At 48.7% G+C, this 23259-nt stretch overlaps 2 protein-coding genes across 2 annotated transcripts in view; one reads left to right on the forward strand and one right to left on the reverse strand.

Annotated features, from left to right (window-relative positions):
- The window catches only part of LOC110469778 (uncharacterized), a gene marked incomplete at its 5' end in the record, with an annotated part of 706345 nt that overhangs the window by 98995 nt on the left and 584091 nt on the right, over positions 1 to 23259 (reverse strand). The gene's annotated exons all lie outside the window — the stretch shown is intronic.
- On the forward strand, positions 264 to 12376 carry LOC144248774 (uncharacterized). The gene is given in 2 exon segments (XM_077790769.1): positions 264 to 328; positions 9533 to 12376. A coding segment is annotated over 1 exon segment (1254 nt). The 5' UTR covers positions 264 to 328; positions 9533 to 9565; the 3' UTR covers positions 10820 to 12376.

Genomic DNA, 23259 nt, shown 5'->3' on the forward strand with positions numbered 1-23259 from the left:
GGCTCGGCCCGGGCCCGTGCCGGGGCTGTTCCTCATCTCCGGCTTTCCCCTCACGCAGCCCGGGGGCGCCGAGAGCGCGGGGCGAGGCGGGGCCGTGCGCAGAGCCCGCCCCGAGCTCGCTGCCATTGGCCGCCGGTGCCGTCAGTCGCGGTTGCGGCGCGCTGATTGGTGGGAGCGGGGCGCGGCGCGGCCCCGGCGGCGGGCTGAGGGCGGCCGTGGCCGCGCAGCGCCGCCATTGGCCGAGCGGCTGTGCGGGCCCGGCAGCGGCGGCAGCGGCCGGAGCGCGGTGAGGCGGCGGCGGCGGAGCTCGGAGGCGGCCCCGGCGCAGGTGGGAGCCGCGCTGGGCTCTGCGGGGGCTCGGGGCCGGCTGCGGGCGGAGGGGGCGGCAGGGGGCTCCGGCGGCTCGCCGGTGCCGTGTCCGGCCCGTGCCGGCCCCGGGCCGAGGGCGCTGCGGGAGCGGCTGCCCGCGGTCTCCTTCCCGCCGGGGCCGGGCAGGAGCCGCTGCCGGAGCAGCGCTGGCTCGGCCCGGCTGCTGTGGGCAGGACAGAGGGGCTGCCCCGCGGCCGGGAGCGGGCGGGGAAATTCCCGTCGCCGGAGGTTCGTGTGCCCGGCGGAGAGCGAGGAGTCCTGTCAAAGTGACTTTATTGCCGAGCAGGGGCAGAGGCCGTGGGGCATTTGCCGTGCGCTCTCTGCCGTGGCTGTAGCCCGCAGCCTCCTTTTTATCCTCATTTTCCCGGCCGATCTCCCTCTGCCTCTGCCCACCGGCTGAGTTCCTTGGAAGGTTCAGACTTCCCGATGCGCCTGGAGCCTGTCCTCGTTAATGTGCACCCTCCTTTTGTAGAACAGCCGATATTCATGGCTCTGTTAAGTCTTTGTTCTTCTCCTCGAAGTTCGGGAATGTAGCGGGACTTTGAGCAGCTCTCTGGGTCAATTTGTACCATTTATTGGAACTGATGGTTTCTCCCGTTACTTCCTTCTCTACAAGTGCCTGGCCCTATCTCCAGGCAGATTCACTCCTTGACTCTGTTTTGTCCTTCCCGGGTCCTCTTTGGTTTTGGGATTATTCTCGGTGCCCTCATTCCCTGTCCTTTTGTAGCCGTTTGTGGATCAGGAGGCCTGGCTGCCACCTGCATGCCCTGGCTCAGCTGCTGGATGAGCTGCACTGCCAAGGTGTGGAGCATGGTAAAAAGATGAGAGTTGCTGCAGCACAGAAGAGGAGAAGCAGCATTCCTTTAACCCCTGGTGTGCTGGGGAGCCAGGAAAGCGTGTCCCATTCTCATCCTTTCCATGTTTGGACCAATACATAAACTGCTCTCCTATTTCCTTTCTTATCTTTTTCAGCACTTTTCCTTTGTCATCTCTTTGCCAACAGCAGTTTGAGTAATTTAATTTTCCACAAACTCCTGCTTTTTCTGCTAAGAGATAATCTGATCCCATCCCCTGGTGAAATGTTGTGTTCCTCATTTCAGTGGCTTGGTCGGCAGGAAGGTCAGGAGCTGGAGCTGTCTGGTTGGTCCTTATTCTGAGGACAGCTTGTAATCTAATGATGCCATTGAAATGATAAATGGGTTCTCTGTCTCCTTATTTGATTTTGTGAGAAACGCCAGTCACTTGGTTTTTAAAATGTTAGAAGTTTAATACTAGTGAAATGGTTCTAAAAGTAGGAATACAATTAGACTAATAAAAATTTAGAGTTAGGACAATTGCAAGACATTAAAAAGCAAAGACTTGCAGATGTCCGGATGCTCTCTTGGGCACTTAAGCCACAACAACCATACCTTGTGAATAAAGGAATCACCCCTAAAAAAATACACTGTTGCATATTCATATATCCTTCATGGTTATGCATACATTTTATTTAAAACAAGTAACTCTGTTGTATGTCAGCTGTTTTTTTAATCCCCACGGCATCCTCCAGTCTGAGCATGGCCTGAAGAAATTAACTTCTTCTAGTAAGAAATCCATAAATTGCTCTTCTCTGGAGAATGTAGGTGTACCTTGAGCGAATTTAGGTGTTCTCATTCCTTAACCCTCCCCCACCACACACACACACACATGCATGTTTTCTCTTTTAACTGCTAAAGCTTAATTTTATCTACAAAGCTACGTTTACCGTACTATTAAAATGTTAATACAGCACAAGTTATCATTATAACATAATACATGTAGTAACTATCTGCACAGAGCCATATAACATGCATTTTTCACAAAATCATTTTGGTTCCCAGGGGCTGGTCCATGGTGTTGTAGGATTTGTTCTGGTGGCCGTTCATCTTTTCCCCATGTTTGGGCGCTCCCTCAAGCTGGGGCTGCATCAATTGACCATTTTTTTTCTTACTCCTTCATCATATACTTGAATTCCAACTGATTTCCCTGAACTTGTTCTAGCAAAACCCCCAGTGCTCTGATACACCCTGTACAGCACAGACAGGGACAGCAGATGTTGGAGTGGGCAGAGGGATGATCCCCGCCTTATTTTAGTGAAGTTTTCCCAACATTCTCCATTTGCTGTTTCCCTTTGCAGCTTCAGCCATTTCTGTTGCAGAGTCAGAGATCCTCAGCATGGGCTCTGCCTTCAGCTGTGCAGATTCCATCTGTGCAAGCAGGCAGAGCTTGGGGTGAGGGGCAGAGGGAATCAGCCAATTCCTGCCCCAGGCAAGAAGAGCCAGGTACATTGTCCCCAGTTTGCCCCAGCAGTGTTAATTTGCATTTCTGAAGCTCCTCCTGGGTGCCTGGAATGCAGCTTCTCTTCCACAGCAGCCTTCAGCAGCCTCAGTTCTGCCCCCCCCACAACCTGCTGCTTTTTTTTTTTTCCCTTCAAATCATCTATTTATTGTTTATGAGTTAAAGGGTCACCTTTAAATCTCATCTAGTTTTGAAAATTTTGAAAAACTCTAATCACTTGGTTTTTAAAATTTTAAAAGTTTAATAGTAATAAAATGGTTATAAAAATAATAATACAATTAGAGTTAGGACAATTACAAGACAAAAAGAGCAAAGAATTACGGATGTCCAGATGCTCTCGGACCCTAAGTCAAGAAAAGCTTGACTTGTGAACAAAGGAATCACCCTTAAACCAAGACACTTGTTGCATAGTCATACATCCTTCATGGTTATGCATACAACCTATTCTAAACAAGAAACTCTGTTGTATGTCAACTGTTCCCTTTAATCCCCTGGCGTCTTCAAGTCTGAGCAAGGCCTGAAGAAATTAGCTTCTCCTGATCAGAAGCCATAAATTCCTCTCCTTTGGAAGATTTAGGTGTTCTTCGAAGGGAGCATCTCATTCCTAAAAAGAAAACTCCCCCCACATACATAATCTCTATTTTAACATAATGTTGTAACCTAAAACTACACTTAACACAATATGTAAGGGAATTAATACAGCATAACTTTCTAACATTGCACATATAATATTCATTGTAACATTTGCGAAAAGCCAATCATAAATATGCATTTTTCACAATCTCACCTCTTACTGCTCAAGCCAAATGATTTATAAAGAATATTTCCTGTCCTCTTGCATTCTTTGGACTCTGTTAGTAATCAAATAAAACATGGGATTAAACAAAGAAGAAATAACAAAACACTTGTAACACATAAAAGGAAGAATCCTAATTTCTTCCACCATCCCATTCTCAATACATTACCCCACCTGCTAGTTTTTAACATTATTTTCCCATTTTTGGACTGATACCTGGGTCATAATTTTTTTCTGATATCCTTTGTTTTTTCTAGGATGACATCCTCATTGCCATCTATTTTCAACAATCTGTACACCCCATTCTTTAGCCAATAACTAGTGTAAAGCCAACCTATTTTAATGCACTGCAGGTGATGTTTGGCTTTGCAGACTCAATATTAATTCCAATGCCTGAGCAGCTTTGTTTATTATCTTCTCTATAACTGCTTGGAGTCATTTAATATGACTCAGGATATAATTTGGGGTTAACACAGAGCTGGACTGCTGTGCTTGTTTTACCTTTTTTTTTACTAATTGTCTCTTTACCGAATCTTGGACTATATTTCTAAGATCAAATGTAAAACAAATGCATCTCTCTCCTTTTGGACATTCCATGCCCCAAGTATTACTACTTTTTCCTAAGTTCTTTGTATGTGATAATTTTCCCCCTTTTTCCTGCAGGTACTTAATTTGGATGGGTTATAACAGTGCCTGTTGACATGGGTGTGTGTAACAAAAAGGAACTTTGGTTTCTTTCCATGTGATACTTTCTGTAGCATTTGTGACACGATCTTGCTGCTATCTCAGAAGGGAAAAGACAACAAATGAGAGACAGAAACAGGAATGACAGAGGTCTGGCATGGCTTATACCCCCACCTCCCCTGCCTGGGGGGCTGCTGCCCACAGCAGGTACGTGTGATCTTCTCGCTGGTGAGTACAGTGCTCAATCCAGGCTTGCCCTCTGTTTCCCTTGTCACTCCTTTTTTACTCATTTCCAGGCAAATTGTTTTTGACACCTTTTAACTGTGGTTTTCCACCATTCCTCAGGTATCTCTCAGTCCACAGGCATTTATAATCCCCATCTACAAAAGCAATTTATTACTTCAGTTTTTGAGGTCTTTCTGTATAGGGGATTGATTCAGTACTCAATACTTCTTGCCACGAGAACATAGATTTTGTGAGCTACAATGCCAATTATTCTCATAATTTAAACATTCACTTATAACCCAGCTGCCATGTCCAATATGGGGATGAATCAAATAAAGTATACAGCATAGTATTAATGGCAATTTCCCTTCTTGCCTGTACAAGCCACAGGCTAAGGCCAGACTATCAGAACTCTTTGACTCAAACACTCCCGATCCTCCTGTTTGAAGTGGCAGTGTTCCTCTGCCAAGGAGGTGTCGGAGGCGTCTCAGGGCTTATTCAGGCAGGGCTTAGAACCAGTGATGCAAGCTTTGCCTTATTTCTCAGTTAGGTGTTATTCTTTGTACCTGCCTTGGGTCATTTGGGTCTTCCCAAACCATTACCACCCAGTCCTGGTTGAAAGTCAATTTGGTATCACCCGGATTAGATGTGATAGTCCATTCCTCACGTTTCTTCACAAATTCTTTTATTTTGCTGGCATGAATTCACCCTCTTTTCCATGGTTGGGATTGCTGCTTTAGTAGTACCTGGAAAGGACTTCTTAATAACACAGTGTTAAAAGAAAAGAAAAACAATACTGCATTAACTTTCACCATTAGTTTTCTTCAAAACTTTCTGGGTTTAACTAAAAACTTTTTCTATAGCTGCTTCTTCTTCTTGTATCCAGCTGTGCTAATTGCTGCAGAGGCCAATTCTTCTTCTTGTGAGCTATAATTAGTTAAATAAAAAAAGACTAGCCCAAATTTAACACAAGATGTATCACATCTCTTGGTTTTTTGCTTTTTAGGCAACATCCAACTGTTTTAGTCTTACAGCCCCATTCTTCAAAACAAAAGCCTCCTTTCCTTAACAACAAAAATCAGAAGGAAAAAAAAGAAGTATTGTTTAAAAAAATAAAGCACATTGTGAGAGTCAGCTATCTCTGCTTTGATCTTATCTCTATTGGTGGTCCAGCTCTCCCTCTTTTTCACAGCTTTGCCTTTGACTGTACTTCCTCACTCCCCTCCCCTTGTTGTCACTCTGTCTAGCAGGAATGGGGGAGAACTTACAAATAGCTACGGTATGGGGACTTTGGGGGGTATTTCACTCTTTCTCTTTCTCTCTCTTTCCCTTTCTCTCTCTTTCTCTTTTTCTCTCTTCTTCTCTCTTCTCCCTTTCTCTCTCTTTCGCCCTCTTTTTCTCTCTTCACATTTCAACATCCACATTCCAATATCAGTCCACTTTCTAACATTAGTCCTACATCCTGGAGAGGTGAGTCTGCCAATCACCTCTCCCTCCTTTTTCAACTTCCTTACAAATTTAATTACTTTTGTTATGTGTGTTCTGCAGGCTTGTAATTCACGGCACCCTCCACCAAGGGCTACCAGCTACCCACAGCTGACAGTGCTAAAACTAAAGACTTATTTTGCTGTCACAATTTTCCATTCACAAGCTTGAAAGGGTTGTAGGAACAAGGTAAAGAAAAACTTACTTCTGAAGTGATCTTGCCTGCAGTAAAAAATTTAAGGCAATGCTTGTTAGTGCAATATAATTTGCAAAGAAGCCAAGGTTTGATTTGGGAAGGGCATCTGAGGACACAGAGCATGAGTTTTACCAATCTATAATTTGAAGAGGGAATAGGCAAAATGTGGGTACAGTGGGGGAGACAGCAAGTAAGGAATTTATCTCTGCAATACTCTCTTTTTGACTGCCAGGAGACACTCTCTGAAGAGGTTCTTACAGTACAAACAATAACTGGATGGGAAGAGGCACTCTTGAATTTAAGCTTTGATGTCAAAGTAGGAAACTGCCCCTGAGCACTGCAGTGCTGGAGCACCTTGCCTGCAAACTCACCAGAGGCAAGCCACTGCTGCCACGCTGCAGGGCTGCCTGCAGCACAGAGGGAACCATGGCCAAGCCCTCCCTGCAGGCCTGGGTAATCCACACAAGGAATCACAATTGCTTCATAGCTCTCTAACTCATTCAAGAAATAGGAAACTGTAGTAAACAGAGATCTCCCTCACCATCTTTTTCATATGTGTGTGTCACACACCCACTGTGACCCTGGAAGTAACAAACTGTTTACATTAGAAGATACTGAAACTTTTTCTTCATCTAGCTTTGTAGTTTCCCTTTTCTATATGTAGCCACCTCCCATTCTGGGAAAAAATGAGCCCTATGTTTTTTACAAGTGTTTTGTATGCACAATTTTAATTTCTGTTCTAGATACACTGCAAGTAGTTAGCACTTCCAGAAAAAACAGCAAACAAACAAAACAAAAAAACGAAGAAAGCAAAACACATTTGGGTACATGAAAAAGGACTGGTTGGAAGGAAAAATGTTTCTCATTGACCTACCAAGCAGCTGGTGTTACCTTTATTTTAACTTTACACACTGAGAACACTTGATTGAACAGCCTGCATTGACTCAAATTAATAGCAGGTTTTGCTATGTCACAGCTGTAAACTAGTTTTTCAAAGTTAGTACAGTAAGATATGTATTTCAAGATAAAAATCACAATGCAAATTGGAAGAAATTTAGTACTGCATGAGGTGTGCACACAATTAATTTACCTCCAAAAGTCAGTTTATGACTTTCCTCTACCAGGATTGCAGTAGCTGCTGTAGCTTGAATACACACTGGCCAGCCTTGATTTACTGGATCCCACATCTTTGATAAATAAGCCACGAGTCTCTTTACTCCTCCCCACTCTTGAAACAAAACCCTATTTTGAGCTACCCCCTTTTCTTCATTTACATACAGATAAAAGGGTTTTGCTAGTGAAGGTGAGCTTAAAGTTGATATTGGGGCTAGTTTTAACTTCAGTTTTCTTAGTTTTTCATTATCCTTTTTGGTCCATTTTATATCATCTCCCTCTGTCAATTTTTTTTTTATTCAAAAATTTTACTGCCTGTGTATATCCTTCAATCCACAATCTATAATATCCCAATAATCTGAGTATCTTTCTGATTTCCCCCTTTGAAGAGGGAGGGGGAAGGGATAGAATCCCTGTGTTTCAGTCAGGGTTGAGCTTCCAACTACCCTTTCTAAGCAAGTGTCCAAGATATTTTACCTCTGATTCTACAAATTGCAGCTTCCCTTTTGATACCCTTAATCCTTTTTCCCCAAGAAAATTCAAAAGCTTTATAGTAGCCTCTCTAACTTCAGCTTCAGCTTCCCCAGAAAGTAAAAGATTATCCACATATTGGATAATTTGTATTTCAGGGGGAGTGGGGAAAGTTTGTAGTATTGTTTCTAAAGCTTGTCCAAATAAGTCTGGGGATTCTGTAAGCCCCTGTGGTAGTTTTGTCCATCTTAATTGCTGTTTTCTCCCAGTTAGTGAGTCCTTCCATTCAAAAGCAAAGATAACTTGCTCTCCTGGGCTAATGGGCAAGCCCAAAAGGCATCTTTAAGGTCCACTACACTAAACCACTGATGCTGGGGAGGAACTTTACTGAAAAGAGTATAAGGATTTGGTACCACTGGATAGCGGGTCTGAGTTCCTTTGTTAACCTCCCTTACGTCTTGTACCAGTCTATAGCTCCCGTCAGGCTTCTTTACTGGGAGTATTGGGGTATTATGGGGAGACATACAAGGTTCTAATGTCCCATCCTTTATTAGTCCTTCTATTACTGGCTTTAAACATTCCCGTCCTTCTAAAGATACAGGATACTGCCGTACACATATGGGACAATTTTTTTTTCCTCAGTTGTAATCTTTATGGGGTCAATATTTAATCTTTCCCTATTTCCCTCCCCAGCCCAAACTTCCTTGTTAATTCTTCTTCCATCCTCCTGGCCTAGTTTTAAAAGTCTAGCTGTCATCTTCCCATCTTCTGGAACAACCCCTATTCCTAATTTCACTTGTAAATCTTGTCCCAATAAATTGCTACCTGCCCCTGGGACCAAGAAAACATCCCTCATCCAAAATCTAGTTCCTCCCTCTATTACCACATTTTTAATAATGGGTACTGTGAAACTCTCTCCTTTTGCTCCTGTTACTTTTACAGTATCTTTGCTTACACTATAACCTTTTGGAATATTTAACAGAAAGGTTCTTTCTGCCCCTGTATCTACCACAAATTCCAATTCTTCTTGGGGACCCACTCTTGAAATTATCTCAGCATTCCCCACCTGGACCCCACCTGCGCCCCCCCTCGGCCCCATGGCCCCGCGAGGGGAATTTGGGGAGGTGGGAGTGGGGCAGCGCCAAGGCCGGGCCCCCCCGCGCTGTCCTGGCGGGAGCGGCTGCAGTGGGGACCGAGTGCGGGCGGGAGCGGCCGAGAGCCCAGCGCTGCCCCAGCCCGACCTGCCCCAGCTCCATCCCTGCCCCTGCGCTGGGATGCTGTGGGTCTGGGGGGAAGAGGGAGCCGGCAGTGGGTGCTGGGCCTGGGGGCAGGAGGAGAAGGGAAGGAGAAGCAGGCTTGAGGAACAGAATGGTCAAACGATGCAGGTGGCAGGGGAGGGTGGGATTGTGCAGGAGAAGGAGGAATAGCAGGAGGAAGAGGAGTGTGAGGAAGAATAGGGACACAGGAGGAGGAGGAGGAGCAGAAACAAGGATCACCACGAGGTTCCATCCCTCCTTGTATCTATAGCCTCCCCTCAGCCCCAGGAGCATTGCCACCCCACATGCAGCACGTGACTGTTGAGGGGTTCCACGATTTTCACAGGAGTGAATCATGGCATTTCTCAGCTTTATTGGGTTAAATGTTGGTGCTTTATTTTTTTTAGGGGCTGAATCTTTATGTTTTGGAGGAATTTTTTACTGAATCTTGATGTTTGGGGAGGTTTTGATCTGTGTCTTAAAGTTTTGAGAATTTTTATGCTGAACCTTGGTGTTTTGGAGGTTCTTATAGACACACAATGCCCAATGACTTGGTGAGATGAAGTGGGGACAGGAGGAACTCCCAGTCCAAGATGCTCTGTTCTTTTTTTTTTCCCCCAGACCAGGATTTTTCATTCCCGGGGAGGAATAAAAATGGAGGAAATGGAGGAGGAGGAAAAGCCCTGGAGATCCCGCACAAGGAGTGGCAGCAAACCCAGCCCAGGGAGCTGCAGGGAGGAAAGAGCCCCCCTGAACCAGGAAGGCAGGCAGAGATCCAGCCAGAGCTCGGAGCTGGTGGAGAAGCCTCGTGGCAGGGAGAAGCCGCACAAGTGCTTGGAATGTGGGAAGGGTTTCAGCCGGAGCTCCCACCTGATCGAGCACCAGGTGATCCACACTGGGGAGAGGCCCTACGAGTGTGAGGAATGTGGGAAGCGTTTCCGCTGGAGCTCCAGCCTGAGACTTCACCAGAGATTCCACACCGGGGAGAGGCCCTTTGAGTGTGGGGAGTGTGGGAGGAGCTTCAGCAAGAACTCCATTCTGATCCAACACCAGAGGATGCACACTGGGGAAAAGCCCTTTGAGTGTGGGGAATGTGGGAAGAGCTTCAGCCAGAGGAGCAGCCTGATGCAGCACTCGGTAATCCACACTGGGGAAAAGCCCTTTGAGTGTGGGAAATGTGGGATGAGCTTCAGCCAGAAGGGCCACCTGATGCAACACCAGAGGATGCACACTGGGGAAAAGCCCTATGAGTGTGGGGAATGTGGGAAGAGCTTCAGGCACAGCTCTGGCCTGAGGAGACACGAGAGGATCCACACTGGAGAAAAGCCCTACGAGTGTGGGGTGTGTGGGATGAGCTTCAGCCTCAACTCCCAGCTTACGGAACACAAAAAGATCCATACTGGGGAAAAGCCCTACAAGTGTGGGGAATGTGGGAAGAGTTTCAGGGAAAGCTCAGCCCTGATTCGGCACCAGGTGATCCACACTGGGGAATGGCCCTACACCTGCTTGGAATGGGGGAAGAGCTTTGGGTGGTGCTCAGACCTGAGAAAGCACCAGCGCATCCACAGCGGGGAGAAGCCCTACGAGTGTCCCCAGTGTGGGAAGAGGTTTCAGATCAGCTCCAGTCTCCTCGTACATCAGCGGAGTCACACCGAGGAGAGGCCCTACCGCTGCCCCGACTGCGGGAAGGGCTTCAAGCACAACTCCCACCTCACCGAGCACCGGCACATCCACACCGGGGAGAGGCCCTACGAGTGTGGGAAGTGTGGGAAGAGCTTCTCAGAGAGATCAGCCTTGATCAAACACCAATGGAGGCGCCACTAAGGGGGGAAGCCCTGTGAGTTCCCCAAGGGTGGGAAGAGCTTCTTATGCTCCTCCCAGCTCCATTCCCTATGGGAGGATCCATGATGGATGATCCTCAGTGACCTTCATTGGGCAGTCTTGGTGATCTATGGGCCTGGTCATCTGTGTTGGGAAGACACTTGGCTGGGAGGCTCCACATCTTCCTCGTTCCCTGTGGGCACCTAGATAAACCCAGTGGCAGGAACATCCACTGGGGCACAGACCAACAATGGGAATTCCTTGGGGAGAGCAGATTTAATGACTTCCAACTCCATAAAATCTTTTGCATTCAATCCTATCTTCTGGTGGCATCAAGGAATACTGAATGGTCTTGGAGGTATGTCCTAGGTTGACTATATGATGCTTGTATCTCCAGTTGTCTGTTCTGTTTATAGTGAATTATAATTTTTGCACCTTTAAGACTTGTTCCGAGAGCAAAGGAGGGAGAGAAGGGCAGAGTTTGTTTTCAGAAACTGCACTCACTCCTCCACATTCCTGCTCCTGGGCCGGGTTGTTGCAGATGGACAGACAGAGGTACAGATCTCTCCTTTGCTGTTAATTAGTTTTAGCTAGCTGTGGCAGAGAAGTTCCCTGGACTGTGGCTGCTTTTCCCTTTTCTTTGGACCTGTTTAAACCTGCTCTGGCCTGAACACCCAGAAGAGCACCGGCAGCTCACACCTGTGGCCCAGCGGGCCAGGCCTGGACTGTGGCATTTCCAGCACCGGAGGGACTGATAAGAGACTGAGTGAGCTGAGCTACAACCCACGGAGGGACTTCCTGAGTTTGTCTCTCTTTTAGAGCAGCAAGAGGTTTTATTGTTTAATATTGTTTAGGTTTTATTCTTTAAAAAACAGTTTTTTCCACTGTTCTCCAAGGAGATACTTTTCCCAAACTGGCTGGGGGAGGAGCCAATTGAATCTGCTTTCCAGAGGAATCCCTTTGGAGGTTCTCTCCCAAATTTGCTCTGACCCAGGACAAGGTCTTTTCCAACTTCAGGGATTCCACGATTTTGATTTCCTATTGCCCAAGGGTGTCTTCTGCAGCCAGATAGTGGAAAAACTGGGGAAAAGACCAAGATTTTGGAGACAGTGGGGTAGAAACTCCACCAAAAAGGTTCTTCCCTCCACCCAAGCACTTGGATCCTCAGCCGGCATGGACATGGAAGTCTTTTTCTTTTGGCCTTGATTTTGTTTTCATTTCTCTTTATCCCTTTAAAATATCCAATATTGAAGTAAAAATAGACATTGAACTAAGTTAGTGGATGTGGTCATGGTAGGACATAGACATGGTGGGACACGTGTAAGAATGTGCCCTCTGTTGACAGAGTAAACAAGTTAACCTTTTGTTCCCTTAAAAAGGACAAAAGGCCAGGTGTTTCTCTCCTCAATTTGGTTGAAAGACACCTCATAGGACCTCTGGGACTTCACCTCAAACTTAAGGGTAGCTAATTGGACAGGAGCCAAAAAGTCCCACCTAAGCAATTCCCTAGAAAAGAAGAGAACAAAAGAAGTTAATTGCTTTAGTGAAGTGTTTTAGCAAGAGCAAGAGCCTCTGCCCTGACTTGGCTTTTCTCTGTAAAAAGCTTTTTTATTTTTGCCTTTTATTAAAACTTTTTATTCCCAACACTGTCACATGAGCCATCCTGCTTGTTTTATGCCACCTGAGGTAGCTGAGCTATCAAGGGTATAATGCTTATCTCTGAGAGCTTATAAGACCAGGCTCAAAAAGAGAAAAAGCATTAGACATGGAGAGTGACATGGGCACGCATGGACATGGAGGGGGACAGGGCCATCCCTAGGGACATGGGGAGACACAGGCATGGATGGAGACATGGGGGACAGTGACAGGGATGGAAACATGGTGGGGAGACAGCCATGGGTGAGGACATGGTGGGACATGGCCAGTGACAAGTGGGGACATGGCCATGGCCGGTGCCATGGGAGGAACTTGCAGGGGATGAGGGGGATGCTGGGTTTGAGGGAGTTGAGGGTTCCTGGGCAGGACTTGGACCTTGCTGAGGCCTTTGGGGAGCCCAGGCCGAGCGGCTCCGGCTGCGCTGGGAGAACCTGGTGGAGGTTCTGGGGCAGCTGCTCAAGGACCCCTGACCTGGAGCCACAGCTGGGCACTGGGCTCCTGGAAGGGGATGAACATCCTTGTCCCTAGGAGGGAAATCCCAGCACCCCCAGGGTGTCGGGAACAGCTGAGGGGTCACAACAGGGAGGGGAAAGCCCAACAGAGCTGTCCTCCTCCTAAGCTACATCCTAAAAGTCCCAAAACTCAGGGATTCCTCCCAGGAAAAAGCTGCCAGGAGCTGCCTGAATTGAGGGAAAGGGGGGATGTGATCCCCAAACTGAACAGGAGGGGCCTGGATCCCCAAATCCAAGCCCAGGGGTGAGAGGTAGAGCTGGAGGCACAATGGGGAAGGGGTGGGAGAGCAGGGGAAAAGAGGATTCTGACCAGGAGAGGAATGGGACCCTCAGATTGAGTTGGGAGGGGTCTTTGGTTTGGGGGAACAATGGGAGTGGGGAGGGAAGGGTGGGGATGGGATCAAAAATGGGTGGTTCCATGGGGATCCCTTAGTGTCCCCATCGCTTGATCCCTGGAGTGATTTCCGTGAGGCTCTGGGAGGGGGGAATGGATCTGCACTGGGTGGGTCCCCAAGCCCCCTGCCCATACCTGGGGGGCTCATGGGAGGTTCCCTCTACCCAAACGCTGGTGCTGCAGCCATGGGGGAGAGGTGGGTAGGAAAGGGGGATCTGGGGTGGTCAATGAGAGGAGCAATAGGAAGAGGAGAGAGAGATGAGGAGGAGGTTAGGGAAAAGAAGGAACAGGAACAGGAGGAGGAAGAGGAGGAACTGCAGCAGATCCACACGGTTTGCCTGCCCTTCTGCCGAGTCTGCAGCTCCCCTGGTCAGGGCAGCATTTACTCCCCCAGATCCTGCAGGTAAGTGGGGAGGGGGATCTCACCCCAAATCCATTGGGGGATTTCTGGGAGTTTTTTTTGCAGGAAAGGGATATTTGGATCTTGCATTGCCCCAAAGGTGAGACGCAGATGCCCCTTTGGAGACTTGTGAAGGGTTCCTGTAGCGATCTCTGTACTGGCTGGGGCAGTGGTAACAGTTTGGGGGGGACATTGGTTTTGGGGTTCCAATTGGCATCAGAGTGGGGAGAGCAGCAATGGCCAATCCTGGAGCTGGGGGATCCCAGCAGCCTGGAGGAGTGGGGGACTCTGGAGATGAGCAGAGTCTGGGCCCATCCAACTGTGAACAGGGTGGTGACTTCTCGAGCTGGACTTGGGCAGCAGGACCAAGGTGCTCACCCTTTGTTTTTCCCCCAAGCCAGGATTTGTCCATCCCAACCTTTGTGCAGGTGGAGCTGGTGGAGGCTGTGAGGAAAAGGAAGATAGCATGGAACACTGAGGCAGGTGAGGAGTAAGTCACTGCCCCTTTCCCCCTCTCCTCTGCTCCACCTATCAGCCCAACATTGCCCCTGGCTGCAGGACAGCGCTGCTGCCAACGCTGTCCTGCCAGGGATGAATTGGTGGGATCTCCTTCCCCTTCCCTCTGGCATGGAGGCAAATCCCATCCTCTCCTTGTCCACCCTCCTTCCTCTTCTCATTCTATCCTTCTTCCTTCCACATTCCTTCCTCTTCTTTTCTTTCCTTACCCCAGGCACTGAGCTGCAGACAGAGACCTGGGAGGACAAATCGCTGCTCAGAACCTCTGTTTTGAGGCTTTTTTGAGCAGCTCCACAGCATGGGAACCCAATGGGGAGGAAAAGCCCTGGGGATCCCACACAAGGAGGGGCTGCAAACCCAGCCCTGGGAGTTGTGAGGAGGTAAGAGCCCCTCTGTGCCTAGAAGGCAGCCAGAGATCCATTTGGCACTCAGAGATGGTGGAGATGACTCATGGTGGGCAGAAGCTCCACAAGCGCTTGGAATGTGGTGGGAAGGGCTTCAGCTGGAGCTCCGGAGATCAGACCTGATCTGGCGCCAGGTGATCCAGATGGGGAATCAATCAGCCCTACAAGTGTGGGGAGTGTGGGAAGGGCTTTGGGTGGATCTCCAAGTTCATCAGCACCACAAGATTCACACCAGGGAGAGGCCCTATGAGTGTCCCAAGTGTAGGAAGTGGTTTCTGAGAAGCTCCAATCTCATCGTAATGAGCCAAGGGGTCAGCTGGAAATGTATTTAGGATAATTGAAAACTGTGGATGAGTCAAGGGGACAGCTGGGAATATAACTGAGATAGTAGAAGATTTCATATTTTAGTTAAGATTTTAAAATTAGTTAAGAAGCCAAGTTAGCTAGCAAAAATCACATGCCTTAGTTAAAGAGTAGCAAATATATTAGAAAAGTAAAGCTAGGAGTGACAGGGATAGATGTAGGAATTGCGAAGGAGCAGAGACCATAGAAATATCTTGCCTTAAGAATAATCAGCAGTTAGGAGACGCTACCGTGACCAGCAGATCAAAAAGTCCTGCAAACTGGCCATGGGTGAAGAGTTTACCTTGAGGAAGACAGCTTTCTTCCTCCCTTACACACACTCCCTTATTTCAAAATCCCAAAGACCCAGTTAAGGAAACACGATTGCACAGCCGTAATGGATATTCAGCTGATTATAATACGAAGCGGGCAGGTAATGATTATGTATTATGTGTCCTTAGAAACAGCTTGGATATGTAAAACCTTTCCTGTATAAATAGAAAGCAGGAGTCTGCAACTCCTTGCACATGTATTTGGAAATGATTCCATGTATGTCCAGCACTGCAATAAAATACCCTTCTTTCCAGCTTTAATTAGTTGAGGAGCTGTCTGTCCATGCTTCAGTGCATCAGTGGATTCACACACAGGAGAGGCCCTTCTGCTGCCCTGAGTGCGGGAAGGGCTTCAAGCACAGCTCCAGCCTCGTCACCCACAGGCACATCCACACCGGGGAGAGGCCCGGTGAGTGTCCCGTGTGTGGGGAGAGATTCTCCAGAAGCTCTCGCTTGACCCAACACCGAAGGAGGCACCATTAAGGGAAGCCCTGCGAGCACCCCCAGTCCCAGTGTCACCCCCTTTCCTGCCCACAGAGCTCCTGAGCCAGCGGCGGCCGCAGCCGCTCCCCGTGGCCTTGCACAGGACCCCCTGTGATGGGGCAGGGAGGATTCGGGAGGATTTGGGAGGATTTGGGGAGGATTCGGGGAGGATTTGGGAGGATTTGGGGAGGGTTTGGGAGGATTTGGGAGGATTTGGGGAGGATTTGGGGAGGATTTGGGGAGGATTCGGGGAGGATTGGGGAGGATTTGGGAGGATTCGGGGAGGATTGGGGAGGATTCGGGGAGGATTCGGGGAGGATTTGGGAGGATTTGGGAGGATTCGGGGAGGATTCGGGAGGATTCGGGAGGATTTGGGGAGGATTTGGGGAGGATTTGGGAGGATTTGGGGAGGATTTGGGGAGGATTTGGGAGGACTTGGGGAGGATTTGGGAGGATTTGGGAGGATTCAGGAGGATTTGGGAGGATTTGGGAGGATTTGGGCCGTGGCGGGGCGGGTCCGGCCGGGACCGCTGGTCGCTGCGGGTCTGCCCAGCAACTGGTGAGTCATCAGCCGCGCTGTCTCTGATTGGCTGAGGGAAGGCGGGAGTAGGAAAAGGATCGGGAGAGATCCCGCCCCGAGCACCAGCACTGGCAAAACAGTCCCAGCCCGGGCACAGGGAGGGAATTTATTACCATCCAAATCACAGCAGGAGAAGGGAAAGAAATCTCTCCAACACCTTCCCCCCACCCAACAGGGATCACCCAGACCAGGGGTTATCAATGATGGAGAGTCGGGGGCATCTGAGTTGGGATCAGAAGCCAATTTTATTGAGTGTATCAGGTGTTTATATAGAGTTTCAATTGTATGGTGCTTATATAGGGCTCTGTTTTTGGTAACAATTTCCCATTGGTTACACTTCTTTATGACATCACATCACCTGGTAATATTATGTCTCACAATATGTTTCTTGGTCACTTCTTGCCCAGGGAGAATTTCTCTGTGTCTGTCTCTCCCATGGTTTCTGCTCAATCAGGCAGAAGAAGAAGAAGATATCAGGCCTCTTTATCAGTTCCACTGTACTCTCTGTTTTATTCCCCATACCTCCCCCTATCTGTTCAAACAAAAATACATTCTTAAGTGATTTGTCTATTAATTTTTTCACACAATATAAAATACAAGGAATAAGCATAACAATACATAATATAATCCTAATACATATAAGCCTATTTTAACTAAATTTCTTATCCATCCACCAAGTCTCCAATCCCCCAGAAGCTGATCTAGCCCTGTAAGCCCTGATACCACTGGGTAATCATAACCATTTCCCCAAGGGCATAAGTCTGTTAGAGGTTAAACAGGTGCTGATGTGGTGGCGAGGTCCTGTTCACAAGGGTTCTCCAATGTTGATGTTCAAGGTGAATCTGTAACTGATGCAGTCAAAGATTCTCAAAACGCCTTCACATTGTTTGCTGGAATCCACTTGGAACCATTCTCTGTGGACATGCAAGCAAAACCTCTACCCCAGCCTGGTCAGAGAGAAAGCCAGGTAAACTTTCCTAGGAATTGTTCTGGGGAGTTTTGAGAAGGCTGAGAGAAAGAATTAAAGCAATCTTGCAGCTGGTGTTTTGAACAGTTGTTTTCCTATAAGATGTTTACTAAAGGGTGTTTCCTTAATTAGCCAATCATGTGAGGTGTGTTCATTAAAGGACCAGTCAGGTCTACCGCTGTTGGAGCAGTGTATAAAAAGAAATGGGTTCCTAATAAAATTAGTATTAGTCTCCTGGAGAGAGTTAGATTTTATGTGTCGCCTGACTCTTGTTCCTGACTCAGTGGTGACACCAGGTGACATCAGGTGACCTAAGGATAAAGCCCCAGTATCTTACCAGATCCTGGATCCTTCACTAAGGCAAGGGATTTTTCCTTTTGTTGCAATTGTGAATTACAATTAAAATGTCAAACAATCAGGGGTTGGGGTCCATCAAAGATCATTTCAAGAAGTTGAACACATAAAAGGCTTTCTGCAGTCTCTCCGAAGGGTTGTCCTCTCTGGCCCCCCTTTCTATTGTACCAGGAGACGCTTGAGGGAGCCATGTTCAGTGACAGATTGGCCTTTTGAGGAATGAGGAATACCTGTTTTGTGCATAATTCCCCAAAGGCAAAAAAGGTAGCAACTCAGCAGGAAGTATAAGCTGGGCCATTGCCTTTACTTCAGGTGGTATACCAAGAGTTACAAAAGCAGCAGTGAAGTTCTAGAGACATCTTTAGCCGTTTTCCCTGAACGGGCTGATGCAATGTCTTGGTTTGAAAAGACAGGAGTCTGTGTAGGAAGGCAAGACCCTCCTGTGAAATGGAAAAGGTAAACCCCCCTCCCTCTGAATTACCACAATTTCAAAATTAAAAGGCTCTCAAGCAAAGATATAGGAATGGGAATAACAGTTCTTTACTAGGAAAAAAACGTAATTTAAAAAAATGCAGTTAGTACAAACAAAACTAGTGATGGAGTCAGAAACCTGACACCCTGAGGAGTCAGGGTGTTGGTAATAGTCCAGTTAAAATGGTGGCTGCTCCTCCTGGAGTGGCAGATGAAATGCTGCTGAAGTGGTGATCTCTAGAAGGGTGGAGCTTTCTCTGAAGGTCTGGTAGTAGTTGGGCCTGGTCTTCCTCTGGGAATCCAGCAGAGAAGAAGCTGCTCCTCGGGGAATCCAGCAAAGTGGCTGCCAGTGTCTCAAAAATGCTGATTTTATGCAGGTAGGAATGCTTGGCTCCTCCCTCTGGGTGGAGCATCTCACCATGGGATGATGTAACTTTACTGGTCATGCAGTGAGTCAATTCAATGGTCCATGAACAGAAGATATCTCCCCGGAGGGAGACATTGTTCTTGGAAGAGATAAGAAAACTGCCCAACCTCCAACAGATGGCAAATAGAATACATGCTTATCTTACAAACCAGGACACCCCACAAGCCCATTGTACCCAGTGTCCCCCTACTGTCCCGATGTTCCCAATGTCCCCGATGTCTCTGATGTCCCCAATGTCCACCCGTTATCCCTGATGTCCCCCCAAATGTCCCCATATCCCTGATGTCCCCCTATTGTCCCTTATGCTCCTGCATTGTCCCCATGTCCTCAGTGTCCACCCATTATCCCCGATGTCTCTGATGTCCCCAGTGTCCCCTCCCCATTGGCCCAAATATCTCAATGTCTCCAATGTCCCCACATTGTCCCCATGTCCCCCAATGTCTCCTATGCCCCCGCACTGTCCCCATGCCCCCAGTGTCTCTCCATTGTCCCCACATCCCTGATGTCCCCCCACATCCCCATTGTCCCTGATGTCCCCAGTGTCCCCCCACATCCCTGATGTCCCCACATCCCAAATGTCCCCCCGTTGTCCCCGATGTCCCCACACCCCTGACGCCCTGTCCCACCCCTCAGTGTCCCTGTTAGTGTCCACGCGGACACCGCAGACGCGGGCGCTGCTGGGGGCGCCGGGGCGGCTGCACTGCGCCTTCGTGCCCCCGGCCAGGCCCTTCACGCTGCAGTGGCTGCGGCACCGCCACGGCGCCACGCGGCGCCTGCTGGCCTTCGACTCGGCCGCCGCCCGCCGCACCGAGGCCACGCCGGGGGTGCTGCTGTTCCTGGGGGCTACGGGAGCCCCCCCGGCACCGCGCAGGTGAGGGGAGGGGAGGGGCTGCAGAGCCCTGCGGGGACAGCGGGGGGCGCCGCCGAGCAGGGGGTGTCGGGTCCTCCCGGCCGCCAGGGGGCGCTGCTGGGAGTGGGTGGCCTCAGTCCTCCTGGCCACTGGGAGGCGCCAATGGCCAGCCTTGGTCCTCCTGGCCACCAGGGGGCGCTGTGGGCATGGAACTGCTTTGGTCCTCCCAGCCGCTAGGGGGCGCCACTGGCAGTGGGTGGTTTTGGTCCTCCCGGCCACCTGGGGGCCCCACTGGCACGGGACAGCCTCGGTCCTCCTGGCCACTAGGGGGCGCTGTGGGCATTGGTTTTTTGGAAGGTTTTGGGAGCATTTTTTGGGGTTTTTTGGGAGGTCCTGGGGGGGTTCGGTGGGTGATTTTTGGGGGTTTTGGGGGCATTTTTTGGGTTTTTTTGGGGGAGTTTTGTGGGTGATTTCTGGGGGCTTTTTTTGTGTGTTTCTGGGAGGGTTTAGCAGGTGATTTTTGTGGGTTTTGGGAGCATTTTTGGTGTTTTTTTTTGGGGGGGTTCTGGGGGTTTTTGGACACAGAACGGCCACGGATCCTCCCAGGCGCCGGGGGGCGCCACTGAGGCCGAACGTTTCCTCGGTCCTCCCAGCCGCTTGGGGGCGCCAGGGAGGTGTCGCTGCAGCTGCCGCCGCTCTCGGGGTCGGACGACGGCGCCTTCGTCTGCTCTGTGAGCGCGCCCAGGGCAGGTGCAGCAGGTGCTGCGGCTGCGCCTGATTGGTCAGTGCCGGGAATGGGCGGGGCCGGGGCTCCCAGTCCCTCCCAGTCCCTCCCAGTTCCCTCCCAGTATGTCCCAGACCCTCCCAGTCCCTCCCAGTTTCCCCCAGTCACTCCCAGTATCCCCAGCTCACTGTCTCGTGTCCCAGCCCCTCCCCGGGTGTCCCTGCTGCCATCCCGGCTGTCCCCGGGGCTCCCGGCCGAGCTGCGCTGCGACGCCGTCGGCTTCTTCCCGCTGGACGTGGAGATCCACTGGGAGCATCGTGCCCATGGACACACCCGGCCACGCTTGGGGGACACTGAGGGGGACACCAAGGGGGACACCTTGGTGACCACCCTGGGGCCCAGCTGGGACGTGCCACACTGGGTCACTGTGGTGGTGGCGGGTGAGGGACACATGGGGACATCAGGGATGGGGTTTGAGGACACATGGGGACATCAGGGATGGGGTTTGGGGACACTTGGGGACATCAGGGATGGAGTTTGGGGACACCTGGGGACATCAGGGACAGGGTTTGGCCACAGCTGGGGACATCAGGAATGGAGTTTGGGACACTTGAGAACAGCAGGGATGGGGTTGGGGACACCTGGGGACATCAGGGATGGGGTGTGGATGGTCTTGGGACACCAGGACTGGAGCTGGGGACACCTGGGATGGGGTTTGGGACATTGAAGATAGAGTTGGGGACACCAGGACGGAGTTGGGGACATCAAGAGTGGGGTTGGGGACAGCTGGGGACATCGGGAATGGGGTTTGGAGGGTCTTGGGACAGCAGAGATGCCTGGGGACACTGGGGACAGGGTTGGGGACATCAGGAATGGGGTTGGGGACAGCTGGGATACAGCTGGGGACAGCTGGGACGGGGTTGGGGACACCGGGGATGGGGTTTGGGACACTGGGGACAGGACTGGGATCTCCTAAGGGACACCAGGAGCAGAGCTGGGGACATCGGGGGGTGGCCGGTGCCACCAGGACGGGCTCGGTGCCACCCGGAGGTGTCGGTGCCACCCGGGCATGTCGGTGACGCGTCCCCAATGTCCCCACAGGTGCCACTGGGCCCAGCGTGGAGGACATGGTGGGGATGGGCCTGGTGGACATTTGGAGAGGTCTGGGGAGGTTTGGGGACATCTGGGGACATCTGGGAAGGTTTGGAGACATTTGGGGAGTTTGGGGACATTTGGGGAGGTTTGGGGATATTTGGGGACATTTGGAGAGTTTGGGGACATTTGGGCAGGTTTGGGGACATTTGGGGAGTTTGGGGACATTGGGGACACCGGTGGGGTTGGTGGCACTGGAGGAGATTGTTCCAGTTTGGATTTTAAGGTTCTTTTTTAAAGCATTGATTAAAAAACCCAAAGCACGAATTTAAAGTCATTAAAGAACCAATTACCCAGCTCCAATTGTTCATTGGATTTTTTTTTAAAAGCAATTTTAGAAAAGTTCAGTTCCCATTTTATTGATTTTTCATCAAATCTTCGCTTTTCTCATGGGAGAGAGAGGGGCAAAAAAAGGAGGAAAAAGGAGAAAAAAGGAGAAAATAGGGAAAAAAAGAAAAAAAAAGGGGGGAAAAGGGAAGAAAGGATGGAAAAAAAGGGAAAAGAAAGGGAAAAAAAGGGGAAAAAGGAGAAAAACAGGAAAAAAAAGGAGATTTTCCCCTCATTGTTCCTTCTTCTCCCCATATCCAATTCAATAGCACTGAGTTATCAATAATCAATAGCAGTGAATTATTAATAATCAATAGCAGGGAGTTATCAATAATCAATAGCAGATTATCAATAATCAATAGCAGTGAGTTATAAGTAATCAATAGCAGATTATCAATAATCAATAGCAGAGTTATCAATAATCAATAGCAGATTATCAATAATCAAAACACCGATCAGTTGTTTCTGAAATTTTAAAAGTTTATTAGTAATAAAATAGTTATTAAAAATATTAAAAATAAAAATAAAGTAATAAGAAAAGAAACAAATTAATAATAAAATAATATTTAGAAATAAAATCAGAGTAATAAAATGTGGACAGTGAGGGTCAGGCACCACGAGATTATAAAAAACAAAGAATTTCGGACATCTGCGAGTTTTTGGGCACTGTGGAAAATAACAATCAGATGTTTTTGAAATTTTAAAAGTTTATTAGTAATAAAATAGTGATTAAAAATAAAAATAAAAATAAAATAATAACAAAAAATAACAATAATAAATAAAATCAGAGTAACAAAAATGTGGACAATGAGGATCAGAACACCACGAGGCAATAAAAAATGAAGAATTTTGGACATCCAGGAGTTCTTGGGCACTGTGAAAAACGCCACTCACTGGTTTTTAAAATGTTAAAAAATTACTGATTCAAAAAGTTAATTAGTAATAAAATAGTTATAAAAATAGCAATGAAATCGGAGCAATAAGAATCTGGACAATGAGAGTCAGGACGATGACAAGACAATAAAATCGAAGAATTTCGGACATCCGGATGTTTTTGGGAACTGTGGAAAACACCGATCAGTTTGGTTTTTGAAATTGTAAAAGTTTATTAGTAATAAAACAGTTATTAAAAACCAGCGATAAAATCAGAGCAATAACAATGTGGACAATGAGGTCAGGACAGTGACAAGACAATAAAAAGCGAGGGATTACGGACGCCCAGATGGTTCGGGCACTGAGCTGCCAAAACCACGCCTTGAACAATAACCTAAAAGCAGCAGCCTGTTGCATATTCATCGATCTCATGCATGATGCATCAATCCTGTCCAGCCACAGAGCCCGGAGCAGTGGCAGCCTCTGCTCAATCCCGCGGCGCCCGCAGCGCTGAGCGGGGCACGGAGAGTGAATTTCCTTTAATCAGGGAGCGCTTGTGGCAGCACATTGCTCTGCCTCCCAGCATTTTTCACAGAGGAGCACAGAGGGAAACGAAAGAGAAATCAATTTCTGTTTCTGCTCCTTGTTTTAGTATGTGGAACGTGTTTGGAGAATTGTTTAACGATTTGTTACCCAAATTGTTGTGGGGTGGTTGCTGGGTTGGGTTTTGGTGAGGATCGTTTGAGCCTGGGGCCAATCCAAC

The sequence above is a fragment of the Lonchura striata genome, unplaced genomic scaffold, assembly GCF_046129695.1.
Source record: "Lonchura striata isolate bLonStr1 unplaced genomic scaffold, bLonStr1.mat Scaffold_85, whole genome shotgun sequence".
Lineage (NCBI taxonomy): Eukaryota > Metazoa > Chordata > Aves > Passeriformes > Estrildidae > Lonchura > Lonchura striata.